Consider the following 26746-nt stretch of genomic DNA (forward strand, 5'->3'; position numbering starts at 1 on the left):
GCATTCGTGTAGATGCACTTCAGCTGGGCTAATTGCCTTGCCAGTTTACTGGGGGGACAAGCCCTTATTCCCACCTGACCACGCTCAGACGTTTCTGTAGTTGCCAACCCATCACTACTCCTCATGTCTTTGCTAGCACATGGGTCATCATCTCCCACCTCCACTGTGACAACAGGCTGCAAGACCTTGCTAGCGCTTTTACCCACCAGCACTGGCATTCTGCTCCCAGGCACCACTTCAGTCACACTGGTTACATCCCCGTCCCCCTTCAAACCTAGTTTAAAGCCCTTTCAATGAGTCCTGCTAACTCCTGTCCCAGTATCCTTCTTCCCCTTTGGCTTAGGCTTTCCCCACCTGTTGCCAGCATGCCTGGTGTCCTGTATGTCAATCCATGGTCAAAGTAACCAAAGTTCTGCCGGTTGCACCAGTCTCTGAGCCAGGAGTTAACCTGCTGACTGTTCCTGTTTATCCCCTCATCAATCCCTGCAACTGGTGGGATAGAGGAGAACACTACTTGTGCTCCTGATCCCTTAACCAGCCCTGCCAGGGCTCTGAATTCTCTCTTCATTGCCCGTAGACTTCCGGCAGCTATGTCATCGTTACCTACTTGAAATATCAGCAGTGGATAATAATCTGAGGGCCGAACCAGGGTAGGGAGTTTCCTTCATATATCCTTGATCCTGGCCCCAGGGAGGCCGCTGACTACTCTGTGGGATGGGTCTGGTTGACAGAGCGCCATAAGGTCTCCCCTCAGCCTCCTTTTCTCCAGGCTGAACAACCCCAGCTCCCTCAGCTGCTCCTCATCAGACTTGTGCTCCAGACCCCTCACCAGCTTCGTTGCCCTTCTCTGGACCCACTCCAGCACCTCAATGTCTTTCTTGTAGTGAGGGGCCCAAAACTGAACACAGAAGTCGAGGTGAAGACTTTACTACCAACAAGCCTAAAGGAAGCATTCTGTTAAGAAACAGAACTTAAATTCTTAGAAGATAGTTGTGACAAAAATTTTCTAATATGAAATTGTAATGGTAAACCCTATTTTTTCTGCAGAGTTTAATTTCTAAGGCATTGTAAATGTCCTGGAATTTAGGTTTGTTGTTTATATTGTAAAATTCATCTAGTACTTGTATGTGATAATGCTTCAAATGACTGCTCGCATTAGTTCCACTCCAGTTGTATGTGGGCTTTGTGTACACAACAGTTAATTCTTCTTTTAATATTAATGCCACTTGGCACTGCGGCTTCACCCGGCAGGCCCTATCCACCACTGCAGCACAGCTGATTAGGGAAGGGATTAGCTTTCTCAGCTGCCTTTCTTCTTTTTGTTTGCCATCTATGTGTGTGAGACAGGTATAACGCCTGCTGTGCCTACATCAGTCCATTTTTCATCCTGTCTTAGCAAAAGTTTAATTAAAAACAGAATCGCTGTAAACTGTTTGCTTGCGCTTAGGATGATCTCTCATTTACTAGATGCTCTCCTTTCTCTGCCGTATTTTGAGAATTAGGAAGGTGTTCCATGAATCCAGCTGGTCAGACTCGGGAGCTAAGTGTCATCAGCATGTCTATAAAACATTTGCATTCTGACAGCTCTTGGAATAGGAGGGAAGCTTTCTGAAGAGTTGGTGCAAACTGAATAGTATGAACTTTTATTTCCCCCACTGTTCTCATCGCCATCATTTTCTTCCACTGCCCAGAAGAAAACTTTTTGCATAAATTTAACTTCATTGGTTTCCTTGGACTTTCTGTACATTGTTGGAATACATTCTAATATTATAACAAGCCAAAGAATTTGATGTGACCTTTTTTTTGCAGATATGTCCGTAATTAAGAAAATGTGAAAGCTTTTTGAACGAGCTTAAGCGTCTTTATGGGTCCTTCCATTGAACTCTCTCCTAGGTAGATGCCAGAAAAGTCTTCTTGCCTTTTTGGGTCTTTTTTTTTTTTTCCTTTTTTGGCCTTTTCTTTCCTTTGGAGCTTTCAAATAGGAACTGCGTATCTTCCTTAGGCCTTGAAACATCAGGTTTATACTTAAAGGTTGAAAGTTTGGAGGTTGTGTAGTCTCTTAAGCTATCTGTGTGTTAACTTCAGTTAAGAAATACTATATTTTCATTCCTTTTCGTATTAAAACTCCTGAACCATCTCGCATCTTTCCATAAGAAGCCCGCCTTTTAGGGATCATAATTCTTTCAGATTCATAGGCCTTTCTAGATGACTGCTTTGTATTTTCTAGAATTTGTGACTGGCAGTCTATACGTAATATTGCACATAGACATATTTGCTTATGAGACCTCAGTTAGACAGTTTTCAGTTCCCAGTCACAGAAGTGCTCTACAGTGTGGATAGGACGTAGAGCATACTCTGTTCCAGCTCCATGGCATTTACAGCTATACTGTAGGAATAAATTTCACCTAAGGTTTTGTCCATGTAAGGTTGGAGTGTGGGGGTGGTTATTATTTCTTGAGACTTGCTACTGAGCATCTAGGAAGGATCCCATTAGATGTTGTGCCAGAGGATCTTCCAGAGTACTCAGATACCACCTTCTTTCCGATCAGGCATTATTTTAAAATGCAAACCATTTTATAGCCTTTATAAAGATGAAATAGCTAGAAAGTTTTAAAATTATTCTTGTTTGAGTGTCATCTTAGAATAGGACTTCGGTCTTCAAATTCTGGCTTCAAACCTCTATGTATTAATCAAAGTAAAACATGCTTGGATTAAAAAAAAAAAAAATCTTAGTATAGTTTTCTTGGTTTTGTTTTTAAGCTATCTTACCCTATCTGCTTGCTTTTCCTGCTTATTCATATAAGAGTTTGACTGGCAAAGGAGTTGGGTAGAGATGGAAATGACTAAATTTCTTTATATTCTCTGCTAGGATGGTTAGGAGGGATTTGGGAACTGTCCCAGCAGATGCTGCTGTTCAGAAAGAACCTGCTGATACATGAAATGCATGAGCACTTAGAGTGGAATCTTAAAGAGCTGCAGCTGCTATAGAGTAAATAGACGTTTTTGATCACTTTTAGAAGTTACTCCGCTAAAAATAGTGAAACTTAATCAATTGATACTTTAGACATCTCAAAGAGTTGCTCTCTTTTTTTTTTTTTTTTTATTTTTAATTTTGTAGTAAACCAAGCTGGAGAGACGGCTCTGGACACAGCAAAAAGAGTGAAAGCTGTCCAGTGCGAAGAACTGGTAAGAACCGGGGTTAAAAAGGCTGGAGGGGGGAGGAAGATTACCTCCTTAAAGATGGGATCTACTTAGAATATCATTACCACTGTATCTCAAATTTGATATTGTTGGCAGCTGGCTGTATGCTGGTCTGAAGGCCCAACCATAGATGAATATTTTCTAACTTCAAAACACAGCAGTGATTTTCTTTGTGACAGTTTAAATAGAAGATCTTACTTCTATCAGAAGTACTTGGTGATTTTAACCTGCATATATGAAGAACTTAAATACTGGAGGGTCAGGTATTTGAATTCCAATTAATGCATCATTCTAGGAGATTTGGGCTTCATCACCTCAAAAGTTCTTCCAAGACGTTTCTATCAGCAGTACAAAACAACCCCTGAAATACTAAATCTGTCCAGACCGTTTAGGTCTGGATCTTTGCCTGTCTTTTCCTGCTTTGGCTTTTTCCAGTTTATTTAACTGGACAGATAGTTGAGAGATCGTGAAAGTCTTCTTACAAGGAGAATTTAAACAACTTGAAATTAAACCTCCTCAAAGGAGAAAGAAGCAAAAGTGTAATGTCTGGAAGTTAGGGTATCAAAAAATGTTAAACACCGGCTTCTGTGGGACTTTGTCCCTCTACTGAACATGGTCAGAGCAAAAACTTTCTGGAATTTTGAGAACGGATGAGTGATGTTAACAGATGCCACGTGAGAAAATTGTTGGACTTCAAGAAATAAAGGTGTTAAAGGATTTTCCCAGGTACTCTTCGGAAGCAGTTAGCCCGGAGTAAGGATTCTACATGAGACCAACAACCTTGTTTGTTCTTAGTCCTCTAAAGTGCCTCTCACCAGCATTTAGTAGGCAAGTGAATTCAAGTACTAACAAGGAATTAAGAAGTCTCAGTAGTGTGGCAGTTTCACATTCAAGACAAAACCAGAAGAATTTACAAAACAGTTGTCACTTGCTGCTTAATTCTATTTATCAGACTGGTTTTGCCTCATTTTGATGATCCAAGGAGGATATCTACTTTTTCTCTGCAGCTGGTAATTTTAATACCTTTCCTTTGACAATTGAAAGTTCTTGTCGTGTATTAATTAATTACTGCATAATCAAGAGATCTTGTCCTTCACGAACCAGAATGATTTTCTGTGTTTCTGGGGATGCAAGTCAACATTTTGCTGTGATTGATAAGGTGGTGCTCATTATTTTCTTCTCAATTACTCTCATCTCTGCTGTCCAAATCCGTTTCCAGTGTTTTGAGCATTCTGTCAGCTGAAAAACAGGTTATCTGTACGGCACACAATTGGTATGGATCGCTCTTTTCTTTGCAGTAGATATTTATTAAAGTAACATCTGCCATTAATGTGGACCAGCTGATTTTGTTGTAGAACAAACAGAAACAAGTGGATGTTATCAGTGATCCTATCTAGCAGTTAATCGTTTCAATTGTTGTAATTGAAATTCCACTGATATCTCACTGATTATTTCAGTTAACTGTAATAGAGCACTTATGCCTTTTCTGGTTTGCTTCATTTTTGAAGAGGAAAATTATTTCTGCGTTTTTCTCAAAAGTGGCAATGAGATAAGGTTGAGAGTAAAAAAGAAATATGAGTGAGCATATTGTTTACCACGGGCAATAAAAAAGTACAAAATAAATATCTAGATGTTTGCGATATGGGAGATGTACTAAGCTAATTTCTGCTGCATAGCTGGAGTCTTAACTGTGTAATTAAATTCAATTTAAATTCAAGTGGGTTCATTAATACTTACGTAACAGGTTGAGAATACTTTATTTCTTCCAAAGTTTATTTTGAGAAGATGGTGAAATGCTCTCCTGAATCAGCTGGTACCACATAGACTCATTTCAAAGGATGTGAAGGAATAAATAATGATGGGAAATATAAGCACTGAAAAGGAGAATTTATCTCCTCGGAATAACCATGAATTGAAATTTTCTTTTTTTGCTGATCATTGAAGTAGTAGATTTTTAAAGAATGTGAATACGTTGTTTGGGCTGGCAAAGTAGAGGAATTTTGTGCTTAATACATACTGGCCTTATCCAGTGAGAGGGAAGGAAAATATTTAAATAAAGGATAAATACCTTTTATTTTGATTCCCACACAAGGATTGTGATTTTGGAGGGGTAATAGTTGTATGTATGAGCATTTATAAATAGGTTTTGCCTTTCCTTTTTGGAAAGGAGGCCTCCAGATGCATTCAGCTTTTGTGCAGATACCTTCTCTCTGTGTCACCTTCTCAAATGCTTGTCAAACATGGCAACCTCGGCCCATTTTGAGAAAATCTTCCCTTTTAGCTGTTTTCTGTACCTTGAATAAATGAAGGATGTTTGTGTGATTGCCCTGAAATGGTTTCTTTTTAATATCTGGAAAAGTTTTAAACTTCTAAATATTTCAGTTTACTGCTTGTTTTCCACAAAACTAAGTTCGTTGACACCAAAGGAACAGCAAGTATTTTAACAAGAATTGTTATTTCTTTCAGCTTTCTCAAGCCAAGGCAGGAAAGCTAAACCCACACGTCCATGTAGAGTATGAATGGAATCTTCGGCAGGAAGAAATTGATGAAAGCGATGATGACTTAGATGATAAGGTAAGCATGAATTACTGATACGGTTTTGCACTAAAACTGACAAAATTTCTGTGGAAGTGAATGGAAATTAGAGACCCACTTTAACTTTTTTTTTTTCCTTACATATTTTTCTGGGGGAAGAAAAGCTGTTTTTGAGGCCTGTATTAAAGACTGCCAAAGTGCTTTTTGAATGCTCTTTGTCAACCCTAGTTATAATGGACTTGAGTTTCAGAAGTTTTGCTTTGACTAGGCATACACTATAATATAAATCAGTAAATGTAGATTGCTTTGTTGTCATTTTATCCCCTTCTGAATTCTAGGTTGTTCATTTTTAGCTGGAGGAAATCCAAAGCTTACACACTTATTTTTTCCAGAAATGAATTAAAAGCCTAGCTATTGAATAAATAACTCTATTTTTCAAAAACTGTGCTGTGCACTTTATTCCTGATTAAAAAAAGAAGTAACGGAAAGAAAAAACTTGAGGGCATAGGATAATTGCCATCCTAGAACACATGAAAACTTAACCTCAGTGTCCTACTTTAGCAAGTCAGTTAATTACTCTGTGCTCCGTTTCGGTAATAAATGCGAATACACCTCTCCTATTTTATATGGGTACTGTAGAAAGAAATGTGGTCAACTTTTCATTTTCTGTGACGCTTGGGACTGAAAAATTCAGAAACCGAAATAATTTACATGTCCTCAAGGACGGTGGAGAACAAAATGATTATCTGTGCAAGGAGCCTCGAGAGGATGACTAATGCTGTATGGGAGATAATAGCCTGCGTGAACCAGAGCTGCAGTGAAACAGATCGTGCTCCATATGCAGCTATTAATATACAGCAGTCAAAAATTGCCATGCAAAATTTCTTCAAGGAGCAATTATATGTATGTTTTAAAAGAAGAGATGTAGCACTGAATATATTGCTGGTTCAGTCAACAAATAAACCTGATGTGTCAGAAATGGTTATTTTATTTTTAATATGCATCAATGGGGTAATATACTTGATCTTTGAGGACAACTGTCTGATCTGAGTAAAGAGGTATTTGAACTGAAAATTGCTCTTATGTTCTAAAAACTTTACTAGGCTTCTACTAATATATTCTTTAGTATATTATTATTGTGTGTCTGCTGCTTAAAGAATAAATCTTACTTTGTGTACGTAATGATTTGTTGATGCTAAAATATTTTTTTCAGTTAGAGGACAGGATCTTTCAGGTAGGATCATTGAGAAAGGAAGGAATGAGGGCTTATTTGTCCAATAAAGAAAGAAATTACGCTTGTGTTCACTATATTCTGTTATGTTCTTTCCCAAACATATTAACGATATTCAGTATTTAGACAGCTGTTGAATATATTTGTTTTTCTGTTCACAGCCTAGTCCTATAAAAAAAGAAAGATCTCCAAGACCCCAAAGCTTTTGTCACTCTTCGAGCATTTCTCCCCAAGACAAATTGACTCATCCTGCATTTAGCACTCCTAGAGACAAGCAAAGACTCTCCTACGGAGCTTTTACCAATCAGATCTTTGCTTCTACAAGCACAGATTCACCCACCTCTCCAACTGCAGACGCTCCTCCTCTCCCTCCTAGAAATGCTGGCAAAGGTAAGTCTGTCTTCGAGCTACGCTGGCAAGCAGTAGTTTTTCCACAGTTGTCCTGCCTTTGACCAGGTGCATTGCAGTGTTTCAGGATGTAGCGTGTTTTTCATATTACATTGATGTAATGATGGTTAAATGGTACAATGCATGTTCAGAACTTAAAAAAAGGGGACACGCACACACTTTGTAATGGACTCATTCGTAACAGTGTATATGAATGGGTGGAAAAACAAAGTGTAATACTCTGCTAAATTAAAGTTGGTTTATTTTATGTAGAAGTGCTGTTCATATTCTGCAAAAGCATTTTTAAGCATTTACAGTTGCTGTCACAGTTTAACCCCAGCCGGCAGCTAGGACAGTGCAACCACTCGTGCAGTTCTCCCCCTTCCCCTAGAAGGGCAAGGAGAAGAGGGAAGAAAGGAAGGGAAAGGGAAAGGAAAAAAAAAAACTCGGGGGCTGAAATAAAGACAGTTTAGCAGAACAAGAACAGAAAATGAAAATGAAAAAGAAAATAAAAAATAATGATATGACACAAGTCACCCTCAGCACTTGGTGAATTAGTACCTTCCTGAGCAGCAATGGCGAGTACTCGCCCCCCGGCCAACCTCATTTATATACTGAGCGTGGCGTCTGTGGTATGGAATACTCCATTCGGCATTCCATCATTCTGTCTAAGCTCCTTCTCAGCCCCTATGGGAAGCTGAAGAAAGTCCTTGAAAAATATAAACACCACCTGGCAACAACTAAACCAATATGCATTATTGACATTCCTTTCATACCAAATCTGAAACCACTAGAAAGAAAATTAACTTTGTCACAGCTGAAACCAGGACAGTCACAAAAACACAAGTGTTTTAGAAAAAGGCTGATGGTGCATAGTGGTATACGATGGTGTGCTGTGTAGTGTCTGGCAGAGAGCGCGAAGAAACAAAGCTTTGGAGGAGAGGAGGTCTAAGAAAACTCCCTCTCCTTGCAGTCAGACAGTGTGGAAAAGTAAAATTCCAGAATGACCTGTGAAGTGCTGAGCAGGTTGGTGTTAAAGTTCCCTCCCTCTCAGTGCATCAACACTCTCCTCTTCCATTTTGGTGAGTGCTAGAGGGGTGTAAAGAAAGGCAGAGAAAATACCAAGCCTATTGCCAGTAGTCACGGACTGAAGAGCTAAACTAAACATTGCCCATTCTTCCCTGAGTGAAACAACCATTTTGCTTCTGTAGAATTCTCCATCAGGAAGCTTTGTGCTACAGGTCTGCAGTCTGCATTTAGTTGAACCGAATGAGATGCTGCTGCTTCTTAATAATAGCAGTGACACTTTTAGTATTACTTGAAAGGTCAGAGAACTTATTTCCATATGAAACTTAGTCTTGCAGCTGTAGTGGAGGGTGGCTCTTTGACCTAGATAGCTATAAACTTCAAGTTTAGAGGATGTATTTATGGAACAAAACCTGCTACTTTACTATAATGTGTGCACAGCTACTTTTTAGAAAGAAAAATACCCTTTGTCTTTTCCCTTTTTTTACGTATTTAATTTAGAAATAGACAAATTGTGGTTTTACGGTAGACTTGTCAGAGAACATTTTAGTTGTGGTGAACTGTATACATATATACTATATATATGTACACTATATACTATACTATACAGTAGAGTTTAAGGCTTCAGCAGTTATGCTGATGCTCCCTATTGTTAGCACTGCTATAACTTCATACTTCGTTTTCTCAACTGGTAGTTAACTTTCTTTTCAAAAAAAAAACCAAAACAAAAAACGCTCTCACTAAAATGTGAAAGAGTAAAAGGGACAGAAGAGGGTGTGTTGGCATCAGATGTCTGCTTTACACAGTTCAGATGCTGTGCTTAAGAACTACTGTTCCACCATCAGTCTTTGTCATGCACTGGCAACTTTCAAATGAATCCCTTGGCTCTCCTTTTAAACAGGTTTGTTTTCCATTAAGAGGCAAAGCAATTTTGCCAGGGTATGCATTTTTCACATGAGATTTCATAATCGAGGTTTCTTTCTATCAGTTTCACTGGGGACTCATTTGTATTCCTTGTAACTTCTTTGACTTTCACATTGGCATTACAAGACTCTTAACTTCTTCCTTCCTCTCCCCCATCTTTTTTACATGCGCGGTCAACAGTCTGCTACTGATTGTCCATTGTCAGACACAGTGTACTGGCTTAGATGTTCCTTCAGTCTGACCTAGGGTAACGGTTTTTTTGTCGTAAAGTTATAAGACTTGGAAACTAATGCTGAATCCCATTTCCTTAAGAAGGTTAAGGAGCTTGTGGTTTGTATCTCTCTGTACACTGTTTAGTACGTTGTCAGCTTTCAATGGGCTATAATGACCATTATTTCTTTGTCATTATATAGTGTAGCTCTCATACGGACTTATTCAGAAAATTGTCTTTTTCTCCAGGAAGCGGAATATTTACATGCATATTTAATTCTAAGTATGTATTCAAGGTTCAGAATGTTAGATGTTTTCCTAGGTGTTCCTGCAAACTCCCACATGAGCGAATCAACACACCACCAAAGCTACTTGGAAAGAAATGAAGCGTTGAGTTCTTGTGCGTTTTCTTGTCAAAGATTATGCAAAAGAAATCCTCGTTTATACTACAACCAAATAGTATCATATTATCACAAATTCCAGAGAACTATTGCCTTCTAACGATAATAGTAACATTGATTACTTCATCAGAGTGGAAAATGCCAGATTGATGGTGTAAGTCAGAGAGGGAGGTTGACTGGAACTACTGTTATGTTAAAGTCACAAGGCTCCTCTGCTTCAAACGTGCCAAAATTTTACAGTCTGTGAGTGATGCTGGGTTTTTTTGTTGTTTTCCATTCAATAATATCGTGAAGTATTTAATCAGTTTTAGAAGTTGCCATTAAATCCATGCCTGTGTTACAGGAATGATTTAACAGACTCAAAATGCCAGGGGAACAAAGTGACAAATGCATAGAACGTTCTCCAGTGTGGAAAAGTCACTCTAGAAGCATCGCTGCACTTCATTGTAAACTGTGCTACACCTTGTTATCTCCCCCCACCCCTTCCAGCTCCCAAACAGAACGTTTAACAGAAAAAGAAGCAGAGATTCTCTGCTTCCATAAGACAGTGGTGACACATCTTAATTTTGAAACAGTCTGAGATAATTTTGTTTATGTAGGAAAAAATAATCCTTTAGAATTTATATTCTCTTTTGAGATTAGTAGTAGTAGAGTATATCCCTTATGTCAAAGTTTAACATACAGGCTTACTTACCAAATGCTATTTTTTGTTAGAAAAGTTAATTTTAATAGCTATCTATCTTCAAGGCTCAGTGTTGGGACCATTTCTGTTTAACATCTTTATTGATGACCTTGATAAGGACATAGAGTGTATCATCAGCAAGTTTGCAGATGACACGAAGCTGAGCGGCAGTGTTGATCTGCATGAGGACAGGGAGGCTCTACAGAGAGACTTGGATAGACTGGACGGATTGGCCAATGCTAACGGTATGAGCTTCAACAAGGCCAAGTGCCGGGTCCTGCACTTGGGCCACAACAACCCCATGCATCGCTACAGGCTTGGGGAAGTGTGGCTGGAGAGCTGCCTGGCAGAAAAGGACCTGGGGGTTCTAATTGACACGCGGCTGAACATGAGCCAGCAGTGTGCCCAGGTGGCCAAGAGGGCCAATGGCACCCTGGCTTGTATTAGAAATAGTGTGACCAGCAGAAGGAGGGAGGTGATTGTCCCCCTGTACTCAGCACTGGTGAGGCCACACCTTGAGTCTTGTGTCCAGTTCTGGGCACCTCAATACGAGAGAGATATCGAGGTGCTGGAGCGAGTGCAGAGGAGGGCAACGAAGCTGGTGAAGGGCCTGGAGAATAAGTCTTATGAGGAGCGATTGAAGGAGCTGGGACTGTTTAGTCTGAGGAAGAGGAGGCTGAGGGGAGACCTCATCGGTCTCTACAACTACTTGAAAGGACATTGTAGAGAGGTTGGTGCTGGTCTCTTCTCTCAGGTAATTAGCGATAGAACAAGAGGGAATGGGTTCAAGCTGCAGCAGGGTAGGTTTAGGCTGGACATTAGGAAAAAATTTTTCACAGAAAGAGTGGTCAGACACTGGGATAGGCTGCCCAGGGAGGTGGTGGAGTCACCATCCCTGGATGTGTTTGAGAGTCGTTTAGATGTGGTGTTAAGGGATATGGTGTAGGGGAGAACTTTGTAGAGTGGGATTGACGGTTGGACTCGATGACCCCAAGGGTCTTTTCCAACCTAAATGTTTCTATGATCAATTTGATTTAAGATTATATGAAAACATAGTATTATGTTTTGCGCTAAGTTCCGTTAATAGCAAAAGTGAGAAAAGCACTGAATCTGTAATTAAATTTAAAGCTTACCTTCTGTCCCCAAACGTAATCTGATCTTTGTCCCTGCTCTGCTGAGAGGCCCCAGTAGATCCCATGGGACCCTGCTGGAACATGGAGACGGTCTGCAGTGAGCGGATAGCTGGTGGGATCCATATGTTAGAAGGAGGCCGAGGTTTTTTAAAGTTTCACAGAATCATGGAATGATAGGGGTTGGAAAGGGACCTCTGGAGATCATCTAGTCCAACCCCCCTGCCAGAGCAGGGTCACCCAGAGCAGGTTGCACAGGAACGCGTCCAAGCAGGTTTTGAATGTCTCCAGAGTTGGAGACTCCACCACCTCTCTGGGCAGCCTGTTCCATGATGTTTTATATCCTTTGAGACATACAGATTAAATATGCAACGTTGCTTGGAAAATAGTTAACAAACCCACCTCCCTTTAGTCCTCTGTAAGCTGGCTTCATTCAACTGTGAAGTTCCTTGGTAGCAAGGTGCCGTGGTGTTTGTTAAGGTGCCACAGTGGACTGGAAGCCATTAAGTCTGAGCTTTGTGTTGGGGCAAGAAGGTAAGTTTAGAGCAATTTGCATAATGCACATCACTCTTGCCCATGGCTTTTAATGGATATGGTGTCTAAAAATTAGTTTGATTAATAGTGAAAATTGTGTAAGTACAATTGTTGGAGTACGTGTATATGGGGATCTTTTTTAAGTTTCCCCATATATCATTATAATGTAAGTTCAGATTTTCCAGTTTGATAACTTTGCAAAATTTGATAAAAATGCTGGAGCAAGATTTCTCTTTGGGGTTTTTTTTAATGTTCACAAAGCAGATAGCTGTAATGATTTTTAAGTTACTACTATTCCTTTAGTATTTGCCATCAGTTCTGAAGTTAAAGGTTCCTGCAACAACGGAGTGGAAGATGTGCCTGTGTATCAGCTGTCTCTCTGCAAAGGCTGGTGAGCGAGCCTGAACCGACAACAAATATTGGCTAAGGCACTGTTACTCTGCACTAAACCAGCTCTTTTGTGGATTCATCTTACTTTCTGCCATCTCTGCTACAGCTTTAGTTAATCTTAATAGAATGAGAAGTCCAGAATACTTTTACAGAGTAGGGTCGCTGCGTCAGCCGACCACTGTATGCCTTTTCCAGTACTTTATCTAACCATAGTCAGGTTCAGCTTCACTTGTGTTGTCAGTCAAGTCTTTATAGTCTGTAACATTCTGAAAATGATCTTTTTCATTAATCGTTTCAGTTTACACCTGCGTTACAGCTCCAGACATCTACCAGGTCTTCTGTCTGTTTTACAAAAAGTTTTTTGTTTTTTTTTTTTTTAAAAAAAATCCACATTTAAGTACTTGGATGTCTCAGCACAGTAGGTAAATAAACTTTTGCAGAACCTTAATTGCAAAACCAATGTGAGGGCAAGGTTGGTAATTAGTTTTGTAGGAGTGTTAGGCAATCTGCGCCAGTGGAAAGCTAATTGATTTTTAATGGATCTACCTATTTCTCTCATATGGGAGAGGTCAGGGATCAATTTTGTGTCATGAAGTTACATTTGGAACCTCAATACTTACAAGTTTGCATATTTTACGCTCTCTTGCACAGCTGTAATCTTAGGTGCGTAAACCCAAAAGCACTTCCTTTGTGGGGTTCCAGTCCACTGCTGCTGCAGGCACCAGGTCCTATAATCCGCTTCTTCACTTATCGGACTCAATTTCTAACCAAATTAGCTTATTTGCGTTTACTAGTAATTTCTAAAAGTTGTCTGACAGCATTCCTCACAGGATTAGAAATCTTCTCAAGTCCTCTAAATTACTTTGTTCACGTATCAACATTGTCGTTTAGCGTCAGTGAGGTTTCTGTCCGTGGTGTCCGTATGAAGGACCTGCCTGGAGAGCGATCCTACAGGTCTCCATTTCTGTTTTCAGAACATTTCTGTTCTGAAAACATTCTGTTTTCAGAAATGGAAACCTGTAGGATATTTCAAGCATGTTTCACTTCTTCTGATAGAAGAGTATTTTTCTTCTCCTATCATTTAAGTTGTCCTTTTCATGGTACTAGCCCTTCTCTGTGCCTTTGCTGTTTAAATCAGCTTTCTTAAATGTGACGGGAGATGTAGGGACAGCATTAAAACCTTGCTGTTTCTGCTGGAAATACCACATCAAAACATTTTTTCATCTTATTTATATTTTTTTCATGATTGCATTATACGATGGCGTATGAGGCATTACACAGGTAGTCTCTACAACCATTTTCAACCAGAGTCCCTAATTTATTTAAGGTACAAATGCTTTCTTAGTCTAGAATTTTAACTTTGTAGGTACTGTTGTATTTAATCTCATTTCTGTTACCTCAGCCTTTGAGGTCATCCAGTTTCTTCTGTTTATTTTGAATGCTTTCAGGATTCTACAGCTCTCCTGCATACATTTAAAGACTTATTTTTTCAAATATTCTTATAAATGTGTTGTACATTTTGGTTAAATAATACTAGTTATCCCACTCAAATTCTATTTTTTAGTACCAAAACTGGAAGGGAAAACTGACAACTATTGATTTCGTGTGCGTTTTTTATATCTCTGCATCAACCCAAAACACAACATTCTTTAATATAAATTTTGGCTCTTTTTTTTTTTCTTTTTAAACAGGGCTTTTTTTTAGCATTAATTATAGAATTCAGATGCTCATGTTGAATCAATGTACAGTCTTAGCTTTCCTGTTCAGTGTGATTGTGATAATTTTTTCTTTAATTATGGTCTTATTTTTAGTACTGAACATGTATGACCTGAAGTAAGCCAAACCGAAGAAGACTTCTAGTAGTATCTCTGCAAAAATTTCACTCATAAGAACCTTAAAAATAAATGTAACAACACTTGTTGATGAAAATACTGTTTTTAATATAAACTTACTTTCCTTTGCAGTACCTGTTCTGCCATTAACTGGAATACTGGTTAATCCATCTCTCTCATTAAGTGGTAAAAAAGAAATCCAAATACGAGGTTTTTGCACTCTAAACCCACCATTTCTTGTGTGGATGCTTTGCATGGTTACACAAATGAATAGATACTATACTAACTGCACAAAAGCTGAAGGGCAATGCACTACTAATTGCAGACCTTTTCCAGTTTTTTGGGTTTTTTTGCTTGTGTGAGGAGAATGATTTATGTGAAAAGTGAACTTTGCAGCTGTGTGAGAAATCATCATTAAGGTGACAGTGGAGAAGAAATGGTTGGCTTACTTGCTGCCTGGTTAGAATCACAGAATATCTTTGCTCTGGAAAAATCACTGCTCTGATTATTACTTAGAAATATCTGGCTAGCCTTGCATAGGCAAAAATACCATGTCAGATTTTTTTTGGTATTTTTGTATATATGTATGTAATACAAGTATTTCATAATACTTTTTCTGACACTTCGTACATCATCAGATCTTTGTATTATTCCAGTAGGTGTTCCCATAAACTGATTTAGATTCCAGAATGTTTCCCACATTTGCTTTATTCAAAGAGTTATGTGACTTTATACCTCTTTCTGAAAAGGTCTTTTGACGTTTTCCTTTATTTTGTGTTTATTTCAAAGTAAGTTATTTTGCATTTCAGCCATCTAATCATTATTGTATCACTTCTAAATTAATTTTTATTCCTTCCATGAAATTAATATAGGAGCAAATGTTAGGAGTCTGACAAGGTGCGCTGTTTTTAATACCGTAACGCCTTTTCCCTGTAACTGCTCTATGCCACATGAACTTTTGAAAGCTGCAAAGTGATGTTTTCTACTCCTCTGTGATGTCTGGAGATATACTGCTAGTGTGAAATATAAAATATGTATAGTATTTCAATGCATTTCCTCCACTTCCACCCCCCTACTCCTCGTAAGCCAAGTTTGGACTCTCTGTCCCTTGGCGCCGTGTGGCGTCGGGTGGCCGGGCTGCGGCGCAGGACGGACAGGGGACGCTTAGGTGGTGGTAGGACAGAACCTCTGCGGGGCGGCCGCTCCCGCTTGCAGACATTTTGGAGGTAACTCCTTTTAGAGATATCAAGGCAAGAAAAAAACAAAACGAGACACTACCCTGACATACTGTGTATGTTTTATGTACACTTTTAAAATAATTTTACTGTGAAGAGTGGATATTGAATTTTCCTTTCTCCCTCGCCGCACCTAGATATACTCTGAGGTACGGTTTATAGAACAACCTTTGATTCATGTTTATTTAAGCAAACTAAAGAATTTCTAACTTGCAGAAGTCCAGGGGATTGCCAGTCAAAACTTAGCATGAGAAAAGTTTTTTATTTTTGCTGGCAGGAACATTTCAGTGCATGGTTTAAATTAGCTTGCTTTCTTAAGCTCATAGAAGAAATTTGAGAAAGGATACAAATTGGGGAACAGTCTTATTAATTTGCACTAGCATTTGACTGCTTGTCAGTTAACGGTTTTGTGAACTTGGAAGTAAATTGAGAGGAGCAATCACAAAATATATAATTTGATTTACAAGAGTAAGCAATCAATGGAAAACGAGGCCCAAAGTACCTGCTGGGGCTGTGGGTGAGAGGTTCTGCTGAGCAGCAAAAGGCCTTCCAGGCTTGAATCTGGAAGAGAATCATTAACTCGTTATGGGCAGTTTTATTAATCTTTTATTTGGGGTTAAGAAGAAAGAGGGACATCACCTGCTGAAAATATCTGGCAAACGTACACATGCTTATAGGATAATTGAAGTTATTTTTTTCAACGTTCAGTGTTTTCACCTAAGGAATTTTAGCAAAGATTGTTCTTCACTGATTTTAATATTTTTATGATATATAGTAATTTATGAAGAAAGGCTGACTTTGGTAATTTTCAGTTTACCTATAGAGACTGGTAATAAATATTTTTAAAGAGGCAGCTCTAGTTCTATGTGCAGGTTATGGTATGTGCTGATTAACAAAATGAAGATTTTGCTGAAATACTGTTCAAATAAGTTTTTCAAAAACAGGCCAGTAGGTTCTATAGTGCTGCCAAATATCTGACGATAGACTTCAAATGTCAGGTATAAATAAACTTTGCATTTAAAACTTTATGTCAAATTTCTGCATTTATACAGAGTCTGTGATGGCAAAGCTCTCTTACATGCAAAACTCAAACCCCAACAACAAAACCCTTAAAGTTATTCTAACCTAATATAGAACTAATTTAGATAAGTGTGACGAGTAGTTTCTTTTGGCGGTAATGGCAGCTGACTTGAGCAGTTGTCCCCTTGCTGCCCGTTTGTGCCCTGCACCTCCTGCCCCCTTGAGCCACTTACTAAAGACATTTTTGAAGGTGAACGGTGAAGCTGATTAGGAAAAACTCTTGCCTTCCCTCTGGGTTATTTTGTCTTTTAATCTGTATCTGTTCCCATATCCTGGAAAACACGCGTTGTGTTGAATAATACTTGTGCCAGCATTGATGCAGGGGGAAATAAAGGGTTTAAGGGGTGACTGCATAAGCTCTTATAAGCAGTGCTGCTATTAAGTACCTAATCTCAGCCTCAGAAAGGGCTTTTCTGATGTTCATTTTATACACACTGCATACGACAATTTACATTGCTCTAAAAATGCATATTCTGATGTATTTAAAGCACGGAAAAAGGGAAAATAACTGCAGGAAAACTTATTAGGCTTACAATCCCATTTTCAAAATGCGAAGCAAATGTGTAGATAGATTTCTGTTCTCCCCCTCCAATTTTATTAACAGAATTCGTATGGGATGATCTGGAGGGGAAAAAAACCATAGAAATCTATGTCATTCCAGTATAAAGTAATAGTCATTTTAATCCCAAATGCTAAATATTACTTAATTTTAAGATTTCATGCTTGCCTTTAAAAAAAAAAAAAAAAAAACAAAAACAAAAAAAACCCCAAACAAACAAAAAACCAATGCCTAAAATTAGAAATCCTGGAGTGATTAATCCTGTATTTTTTAAACATAAGTACACGTGTCATTCTATTGTCAAGTTGCTTATATTCCCACAGCTAAGATGGTTAAAAATGTGGTGAGCGTGTCGTTTAATCTAAACAGTGTTTTGGCATGGCTTGTCTTTTCATTTTAGTCTTTTGCTGCAGTTCGCTGTGGGTCTGACTGTGAATTTTTCGGTGCTGCTTTGACGTTTCTGCACATGTATTTGTAAGAAGATTGTTTGTTATTTTGCAGGCCCACCTTCAACCCTCCCTCTAAGCACTCAAACCTCTAGTGGCAGCTCCACTCTTTCCAAGAAGAGACCACCTCCCCCACCCCCAGGACACAAAAGAACCCTCTCTGACCCACCAAGCCCACTACCTCATGGACCCCAGAATAAGGGCCCAGTTCCTTGGGGTGAGTTTTGAAACGCAAACCAAAAGGGCAGGGGAAAGCCTTTTATGATGGATGCTATATGATCTTTGATTTCTTGTACCTGGTGCTTGCTTTCCAATGGTTGCGGCTTGATGTAACGTCAGCTCAGATAAACCAGCAGTTCTGTCACTCGAGCTTCCAGGCTTCTGTGGCTGAGTCTCACTTGAGAAAACTGAAAATATTCCACGCTCCCCTGGGGCCCAGTTCAGTCTCCTCTGCCGCCTCCTTCTCCTCTCTCTACCCGAGCTGCCCAGGCTGCCCTCACCCCTCATCCTCTGCATCTGCTCCGCATCTGCATCCTCACCCTGCTCCTGCTCTGCCCGGCTTCTCTGTCTCAAAGGGTCTTGGGTTGGGGCAGAGAGACCTCCACGAGTCCATGCCGTTCTCCTGCTTGCCAGAAGAGCTTGTTTCCTCGGGCTCTGTGCCAGATCCCTCCTGTCAAGTGTTCACACCTCGCTGGTGGGGATGTGTTGTCTTGGTATGCTTTCAGGTTTTGTGGTGGTGTCTGTACCTACACAAAGACTGATGGGTTTGCATCCTTCTACCTGCAGAATTTATACAGAAACAGCACTTATTTCTATTACTTTTTCTTTTTTTTTTTTTTTTAAACAGGATACCTTTCTGACAGAAGTTTTTCAGAAACTATTTTCCAGACTACTCAAATTCTTCCTCTTTTCATAAACATTGCTCTATGCAGTCAGCTTCTCCCGGTAGCTATAAATCTCAGGCCCTTGTAATTTTATATAATTTAAGTTGTGGTGGCAGGATTTCCATAAATCTGTAAACTTTTGAGCTGGAATCCAATGCTTACATAGGGGTGTCATCCATACACTACTTTTATCCTAGAAGTATCCTCTCTCTGTCCTAATATAAACACAAAATTACAAGCCTAAAAAAAAAAATGGCAAGCTTAAAAGCACCATTTTTTTTCAGCAAATGGAGTTAAATGTGGTAAATCATGGCACACTCGTGTAGCATATGTAATTTAATCTAGTATTTAATGTGAAGAGAAGTACAGAATCCAATAAAAACAAAAATCTATTTCTCAAGAAATACAAATAACGGCAGTCTTTTCAATTCTCTACTTTTCAGATGTCTGGGACATGGAAAATTGTTTCTAGAGTCTAACAGCCCTGGACTATTTCGGAGGTAGTAAAGACTTTTTGAAGAGCTTGGACTTTAAAAAATTTAAAAAGCCCAAATATTTAAGTCCAAAACAGCACCTAATATATGATATACTGGAATACTATATAATGTAATGCTATTAGAATGAAAAGTGTGGTAGGAACAGCTGCTAAGCTGGTGCCAGCTTTTCTTTAAAAATACTAGACAACAGATGAAGGAAAAGGAAAATCTGGGAAAGGTGCAGGCGTGGAGCTGGAGATTAAGAATGTTACAGCAGCAGGATAGTGTTCCACAGCAGGGCCGGAGGAGAACACTGCTAATTCTGTCTCTTTTCTGCTCTACAGCGCATCCTAAACTTCAGTAGATGGAAGAGGGGCTTTTTCTCCCCTTTTTCTTAGCTGAGATCTGTACAAAAACTTGTTTCAAAGTCCATTTGGATTTTAAGCAAGTATTAAGTTTTGTGTTTATAAAAGAGGGACTTTCTTGTATGTGCCTTTGTGTTTTGGGTTTAAGAATATGGTCGGATGTTCACTGCTTTCCCTTTCAGAAGCTTTTTTTCTGTGTTGTTGAATTTCTTGTTACGTTGAATTTCAGCATTTGTTTTCTAATCTGTGCGTTGATGGAAGTATCAAGCAGAGCAATCCTTAGCTTATGTCTAAGCAAATTAAGTTACTATTCAAAGATGTTCTAAAAATGTCGTTTAGATTATTTTGGATTTCCATAGCAACCATGAGATATTTTTCCTTGCTTTATCTCCATAGGATCTACATGTGAAGTGTTTGCTGTTTGTTTTGCCTTTATTTTTTTTTTTTTCACTTTTAAATATACACATATTTTTAGCAAGGCTCAGCATGAGCCTTTTCTGCTGTTTCATTTAGACTTCAATGCACTAAGAATGGTATCTAGGCAGATATGTCATTCTTTTGCATGGGAAGCATTTGGTGTTCTCGGATCATTAAATGTTACTTTACATCTGTTTCAGTGATAAAATTTACTGATGGTTGTTGAAGCTGGTTCTAAGATTGTTTAGACACACTGTAATAGAAGAGGGAAGGGGAATGATAACGGCACTAAAACGAAATAGTACGATTGTACCTCGGGAATGATGATGGTTGATGAAAGAGACGGCTTCTGCTGAAGGAGCTCAGAAGCACTCGGGTTTGGATTTTGCTGCCTTTTGACACAATTGAGTATACCCACGATCTTTTCTTTACCAACACTTAACGTTCGGGTTATGGTAATGTACTGACTTAGTCACTAAATCAGCAAAAGCTATTCTTAATGTAGGATAAAATACCAATCCTTAGAAATTTGATGTTTTGTGAATAAAATCAAATTCATGATGGCTTTAAAAAGATGTGCCACACCGTGCAAAATGTAAACATCTGCGATAAATTTATTTGATACTGGTCTGCAGTATCTCCTTCTATTCGGAGAAAATTGAAACACAATATTCAAAACAAATGTCCTACAGCAGTAACTCACCGTGTCCTTCAATCTTTCTTTGCCAGCAGATGTGAGCTACCAGTGAGTTGTTTTAAAATGTGTTATGTGAAAGGTCAACTTGTATTATTAAGGTCCCTGACGCTTTTTCAGTTACAAAATTATTACTAAGGAATGATCTTTAAAATCTTTAGCCATGCTGTATAGAGGATACTTGGAAGAATGTGTACTTGGCTTTAAGTTGCACCCTCTGCTGATTATATTTCAGTTATGCTAATGATCTTTGTTTTAAATTGTGCTTTTTTCACCTCAGGTAATGATTTGGGCCCACCTTCAACTAAGGCTGCAAACAAGTTTGAGGGGATGTCTCAGCAGTCAAGGTAAAACCTGTGTATATGAAGGCAAAGATGAAACTTTATCTAAACGTAATTAATTTGTAAATTAGAAAAAAAAAATGCCTTTCATATGAAGTAAAACCCTAGCTATGTTTCTTCATTAATTTTCTGCATGCCTTACTGCCATACAAATACTTTGGCTTCATTGAGCCTCCTACGCTGTGTTTGTGGCCGTCCGTACACAATCCATCCTTTGAGCGGGATGGACGGAACGACTTGTACCAGAATCTATCTACTGCTCCTCCAGAAGCGCGCTCGGAGCTGGGGAATGTTGCCTCAGACTGCAGTCCAGCGGGACAAAAGTTGTATTTTTGCGCCTCCTGGCATTTCATTTTATCTGCTTCGGTGTGAGGGCTAGTGCCTGTAGCTGCAGAAGCGTCTCTCTGGGTACAGGCTGGCATCAAAGATCGCTCTGTAGAGAGAGAATTCATCTGTCTTCCAGCTTAGCTGCTTTCCAGTCTGTCGAGCTCATGTGCTGACACGCAGTCTGTAATAACACAAACCCCTTTGAGCTCGTAGTTCATCAGGTCAATACGTTACAAGTGTCTTTTTCAATAGCTGGAGGAGGAAGGATAGCCAGACATTCCTGTCACTTAGTGTTTGTTACTCCTTTATCTGCGCTGTGATTCCAGCGTCCTGAGGTTCAGAGCATGGTAATTCCAATAAACGCGTGCCTCGGGCAACACGACGGAGACCTTGCATCACCTCAAGTGTGCGTGGTCAGGCCGTGACTGGAGATGGACGTGTAACCTCAAACAAGTGGCAGCAGAAGATGTGTAGGTAGAGTTTCTGGACACTCCTCCAGCTGTGACCTGCCCTGTCAGCACAGGCAGTGGATTGCAGTGTTGGTGGCACAGATGACTTGCTGTGTCACAGAATCACAGAATCTTCATGGTTGGAAAGGACCCTTAAGATCATCGAGTCCAACCAAACAACCTACAATCTCTGCCTTTCAGAGCATGCCCTGAAGAGCCACATCTACACGTTTCTTAAATACCTCTAGGGATGGTGACTCAACCCCCTCCCTGGGCAGGCTGTTCCAGTGCCTGACCACTCTTTCAGTAAAGTAATTCCTCCTAATATCTAATCTAAACCTCCCCTGCCGCAACTTCAGACCATTTCCTCTGGTCCTGTCATTATTCACCTGGGAGAAAAGGCCAACTCCAACCTCCTTTCAGGTAGTTGTAGAGGGCAATGAGGTCTCCCCTCAGCCTCCTCTTCTCCAAGCGAAACATGCCCAGCTCCCTCAGCCTCTCCTCATATGCCCTGGTCTCCAGACCCCTCACCAGCCTGGTAGCTCTCCTCTGGACACGCTCCAGCACCTCAATGTCCCTCTTGTACAGAGGGGCCCAGAACTGAACACAGTACTCGAGGTGTCTGCTGAATCCATCCAGGTGGCCCAGGGCGTTCAGGGGAAAGGCAATGATGTTCTGCAGCACGAAGAGCTGGTGCCACACTTGATACTTCTAAGACAAGTGTAAACGTGTGGTACTCGCACTTGATGGCATTAGATAAAGGCTGAGGTAATTATTTATTGAATCAAGATTGAGCTTGGCTGTTCTTTCAGTTTTGCGTCATGATATATTTTGACTATTTTTAAAAAAAAGCTAGGAAATGAAAAGTGTTTCATCGTACTCATTGTGAAAAGTTTAGGTTTAGAGAGAAATCATACCAGAATCAAGGCTGTTGATGCAGAAGACTCTCTGCACTGTTGAACATATTCTGGCAACTTCCTCACTTGTTTTTCTTTTCCTTGTTTTTTGAGTGATTATGTTGAGGTGATACTGATTTTTATTTGATTATTTATTGTTTGATTTTTATGCCTTAAATCAGTTGGCTTTCTTTTTTTTCTTCCGCAGTCCTTTTCTATAAAAGTGACCCTGATGTGTTTTTGGTGGAAGAAGTGTTGGGTTTTTTTGTTGAAACTTGTAACGTGTTTTGCCCTCACATGCCATATTTGCAAATTTGAGCCAGCCTGGTGTTAATTCTGAAAAAAATTGCCTACAACAGAAAGCATAGATGGAAAGCTTTGGCAATATGCAACCGTCTCAGATTTTTATGCAGTAATTAAATCCCTCGCAACTGTCCTGTTTGCATTGTTGTTTACCACTACGAGTAGCTAACGCAGCTGTAACACAGGTTGACAGAGGAAAGTATGTTATTTGCCCACAATTATCAGTATTTTCCTTAGAATAGCAGAGACTTTGTCTCCCAATGCAGCTGCAGTTTGTGGGTAATACCGTATCGCACTCATGCAGTGGCCTACAAGGCACAGGCTCAGTCCCGGAAAACTTCAAACCACTGACATAAAGAACCGATTATGTTTTGGATGCTTCAGTATAGTTATTTTAAAGACCAAATTTTCCTTAAAGTTTGGGATCTGCCCACTGAGCTGATCTTTCAGCTTCAGCGATTTTCAGAGTATGTTTTTGCGCATACCATAGTTCATAGAATAAATCTGCCCCGTAGCATTAAGGCTGTGTGGGGTTTGTGTGGCTTTTCCTCTGCAGCAGCTGTTCAGTCTTAATAGTGCTTTGAGTTTCAGACATTCAGACAGCATGACAAGCTGGTTATACAAAAGAAGCAAAATTAACGTGGAATATTTTTTTTAGAGTATAGATGTGTTGAGGGGGGCAAAAGGAAGAGAAAAAGTATGTTTTATAACAGTTGTAAGCACTAATAATTTGTATCTGTTGATTTAGCACTGGGACCGCAAAGACTGCACTTGGCCCTAGAGTTCTTCCCAAACTACCTCAAAAAGGTAAGAGCTCTTTTTGCGGGTATTGCCATAATGACATCTTTTAAATGTGTGTGAAAGTAGATACTTGCTTTAAATATATGGATCTTTTCACCAGAAGTTTTATTTCTAAAATGCCACAAACCATGGAAGCTTAGCAAAACGGAAAGGATTTTGGAAGATCAGGAAGGTTTTTATTAAACTAAAAAAGTAGTCAGAACTGTGGAACATATGGAGGAAAGAAAAAATAGTAAATTAATTGAAGGTGGAAGAGAGCTGAGGAGGTCAGCTGGTCCAGTCCCCGCTCAGAGTAGGGCCAGCTTTTTGACAGGAGAGCAGGTTGCGCGAGGCCACGTTTTGAGTATCTCCCTGGGTAACCTCCCTGGGCTTCCATTTCTGTCTTTCATCACTCTCGCTGATTAATTCTTTTTTCTTCCTAATATCCGTAAGTCCAATTTCTTGATACCCTTGAAGGAAGTTTTGTCCATTGCCATGTTTTGGCGATCAGGGTTGTTGTCACTGAAACCAATCGGGTACTGTTACATGCTCACCTATATATCGGTGGCACACTTGCTGAGACCATCATCCCAGTGAACACCTTATGGCCCTTTCTTTTTAGAAATGTTTTTTCTAGTCTCTCTTTAAACTCATACAGCAGGTTTTATTTAGTTTTTTGAGTTCTTGCAGCAGTTGACTATAGTGTTAAAAGTAGACTTACCTTGTAGCTCTGTGATCCAAAATACCTTCTGTCTGTATGAGCGGATGATCTCTACAGAGGATGAAGCCTGTCCAGACTTCTGAAGCTAGATGACTGAAATTAAGAGTGCACATAATTTTAACAGAAAATGCAAATGTGAAATTTCAACTTCATTGAATTAGTTATTATGACACAGTATCATCTTTTGAAAGAGACACCAATGAGGCGATGAGGAACCACTGCAAAGGAAGTCAACACTTCCTTGATTTAAAATGAGACAGGTGAAAACTTAAGATGGGCTCAATCAAAGCACTTTGATAAGGGCTACTGTCAGGTTTTTTGTATCATTTACTTAAGCCTTAATGTGGATGATCACTGCTCGTACGTTTGCTACTAGATAAGTCTCGGAGACAAAGCTTTATACAGGTATCAAGACAGACATTTTTCAAAATGTTTATCAGGCATCTAATAGTAGCTACATAATTTCTTTCGTGGAAATGATGCAAAGTTTTCTTTTTTTGGTATAAATGACCATAAATATAGCATGGAAGTGTTATTGCAGTAGGTGATAACCAAAGCAAGTGTTGCTTTTGCAGTGAAATGTCGGACCACCTTTTTGGCTGGTAGAATATGATACTACAGCAATGCTGAATACAATAGGAAATTATTCCTTCTAGTCAAACTGTGTTGCTTTCGTCATGGGTCGTAACTTTCTTCTCTTCTGTCCACCTTCATCTGTTTTAATATAGGGTTGTTTCGTTTAGGGGTTTGGGGTTTTTTGTTGTGTTCTTATGGTTTTGTTTTTAAGGTAGATTTCGGTCAAGTTTTCTTAGGGAACTTGGCAGTAGAATCGATATATGACACTGAGAAAAAACTGTTTGAAAAGCTATTTTCAATTTCCTTCCATAAAATCTGCAAAATACACTTTTTAAAACTTCTCATCTTCCCTAAATTGTAAATATTTACAATAATTCATTTTTTATTAGTTTTAATTTGAATGTTTATAATACAGTTTATTCTATACACTGTATAGACATACATGCTCACTCGCTGTCTTCAAGATTTTACAGGTGCTAATGCTGAGGCTCGAGGCTTTTTTCTATGGAGTTCAATTGTATATACGATTAATCATTAATCGTATAAGATTATCATCATTAAAGAGAATTTTCATTGCAGTCACATCAGTGGGTTGATAGGTTGTTTTGCAAAGTATGTCTTATTAAATATTATTTTTTTTTTATATACAAAAAGTAATCACTTTATTTCATTTTAAGTAATTAATCTATAAATTGACACTGAGTAGCTGTCGGATTAAGCACTTCTGGCTTCCAGGAGGAGTGATGAAATGAGACCTCAGTGACAGGGTTATTACGTAAAGTTGTTTTATCTTGCATTTATCATAGACTCGGAGGACGTAAGGGCAGTTATCGGGGCTCAGTGAACGTGTGGCCATTTACACAGTTACAGTTTTGATGTGTGCCTAAGTTCTTTAATATTAAAATGAGATTGTGAAAAAACATTGTTACGCTCTTCTGTTTTAGTGGCACTAAGAAAAATAGAAACCAGTCATCATCTTTCAATAGATAAATCCCATCAGCACACGGAAATCTTTCAGAAGCCCTCGCTGTCCATCGATATACCACAGAAACCACAACCTGGAGACTTGCCCCCAAAGCCTCTGCCTCTGGAATTAACTCAGAAACCTCAAGTGGGAGAATTACCCCCAAAGCCTGTAGAACTGCCCCCAAAGCCTCAGCTAGGAGACTTGCCACCAAAACCACAACTTGGAGACTTACCTCCAAAGCCGCAAATGAAGGACCTTCCTCCAAAACCTCAGCTAGGAGAGCTGTTGGCGAAAACTCAAGGTGGAGAAGCCTCAGCGAAGCCACAGCCCTCAGAGGCAAATCAAAAATCTCACTCCTTAGATCTTTCTCCAAACGTACAATCCAGAGACACCGTCCAAAGGCAAGCATCTGAAGAGTCGAATGACATAACACATACCCTGCCAGAAACCCCTGTGCCACTTCCCAGGAAAATAAATATGGTAGGTATTATTCCAGCAAGGTGAAAGTATCCGCCAAAGGCTTTGAAGCTACTGTAGGATGTATCTGTGCAAAAAAAACCCCACCCTTGAGCTCTGCATGCAAACAACACAACCTCATGGGCTGGGATGGGGAATGAGGAGCTCTTTGGTGCTCCCGAGCAGCTTCAGCAAATGCTGGGGGTTTACAAGACCTCTTGCATGCTGAAACAAATACTGGTAACATAAAGCAGTAGTCTTGGGAGCATGACAGCGTATTAGATTTATTAG

At 39.5% G+C, this 26746-nt stretch overlaps 1 protein-coding gene across 4 annotated transcripts in view; it reads left to right on the plus strand.

Moving 5' to 3' along the window:
• Nucleotides 1–26746, plus strand: part of ASAP1 (ArfGAP with SH3 domain, ankyrin repeat and PH domain 1) — a 162605-nt gene that overhangs the window by 127570 nt on the left and 8289 nt on the right. For 2 of the 4 annotated variants that reach the window (XM_054189847.1, XM_054189849.1), the window contains 8 exons: nucleotides 3119–3186; nucleotides 5668–5775; nucleotides 7129–7357; nucleotides 14616–14669; nucleotides 17859–18020; nucleotides 20920–20986; nucleotides 23704–23762; nucleotides 25977–26479. In XM_054189847.1, coding sequence (XP_054045822.1) covers nucleotides 3119–3186; nucleotides 5668–5775; nucleotides 7129–7357; nucleotides 14616–14669; nucleotides 17859–18020; nucleotides 20920–20986; nucleotides 23704–23762; nucleotides 25977–26479 — 1250 coding nt within the window. The remainder of the gene's footprint in view (nucleotides 1–3118; nucleotides 3187–5667; nucleotides 5776–7128; nucleotides 7358–14615; nucleotides 14670–17858; nucleotides 18021–20919; nucleotides 20987–23703; nucleotides 23763–25976; nucleotides 26480–26746) is intronic. The other 2 variants (XM_054189848.1, XM_054189850.1) reach the window with 2 other exon arrangements.

Source organism: Rissa tridactyla, chromosome 2, assembly GCF_028500815.1.
Source record: "Rissa tridactyla isolate bRisTri1 chromosome 2, bRisTri1.patW.cur.20221130, whole genome shotgun sequence".
NCBI lineage: Eukaryota > Metazoa > Chordata > Aves > Charadriiformes > Laridae > Rissa > Rissa tridactyla.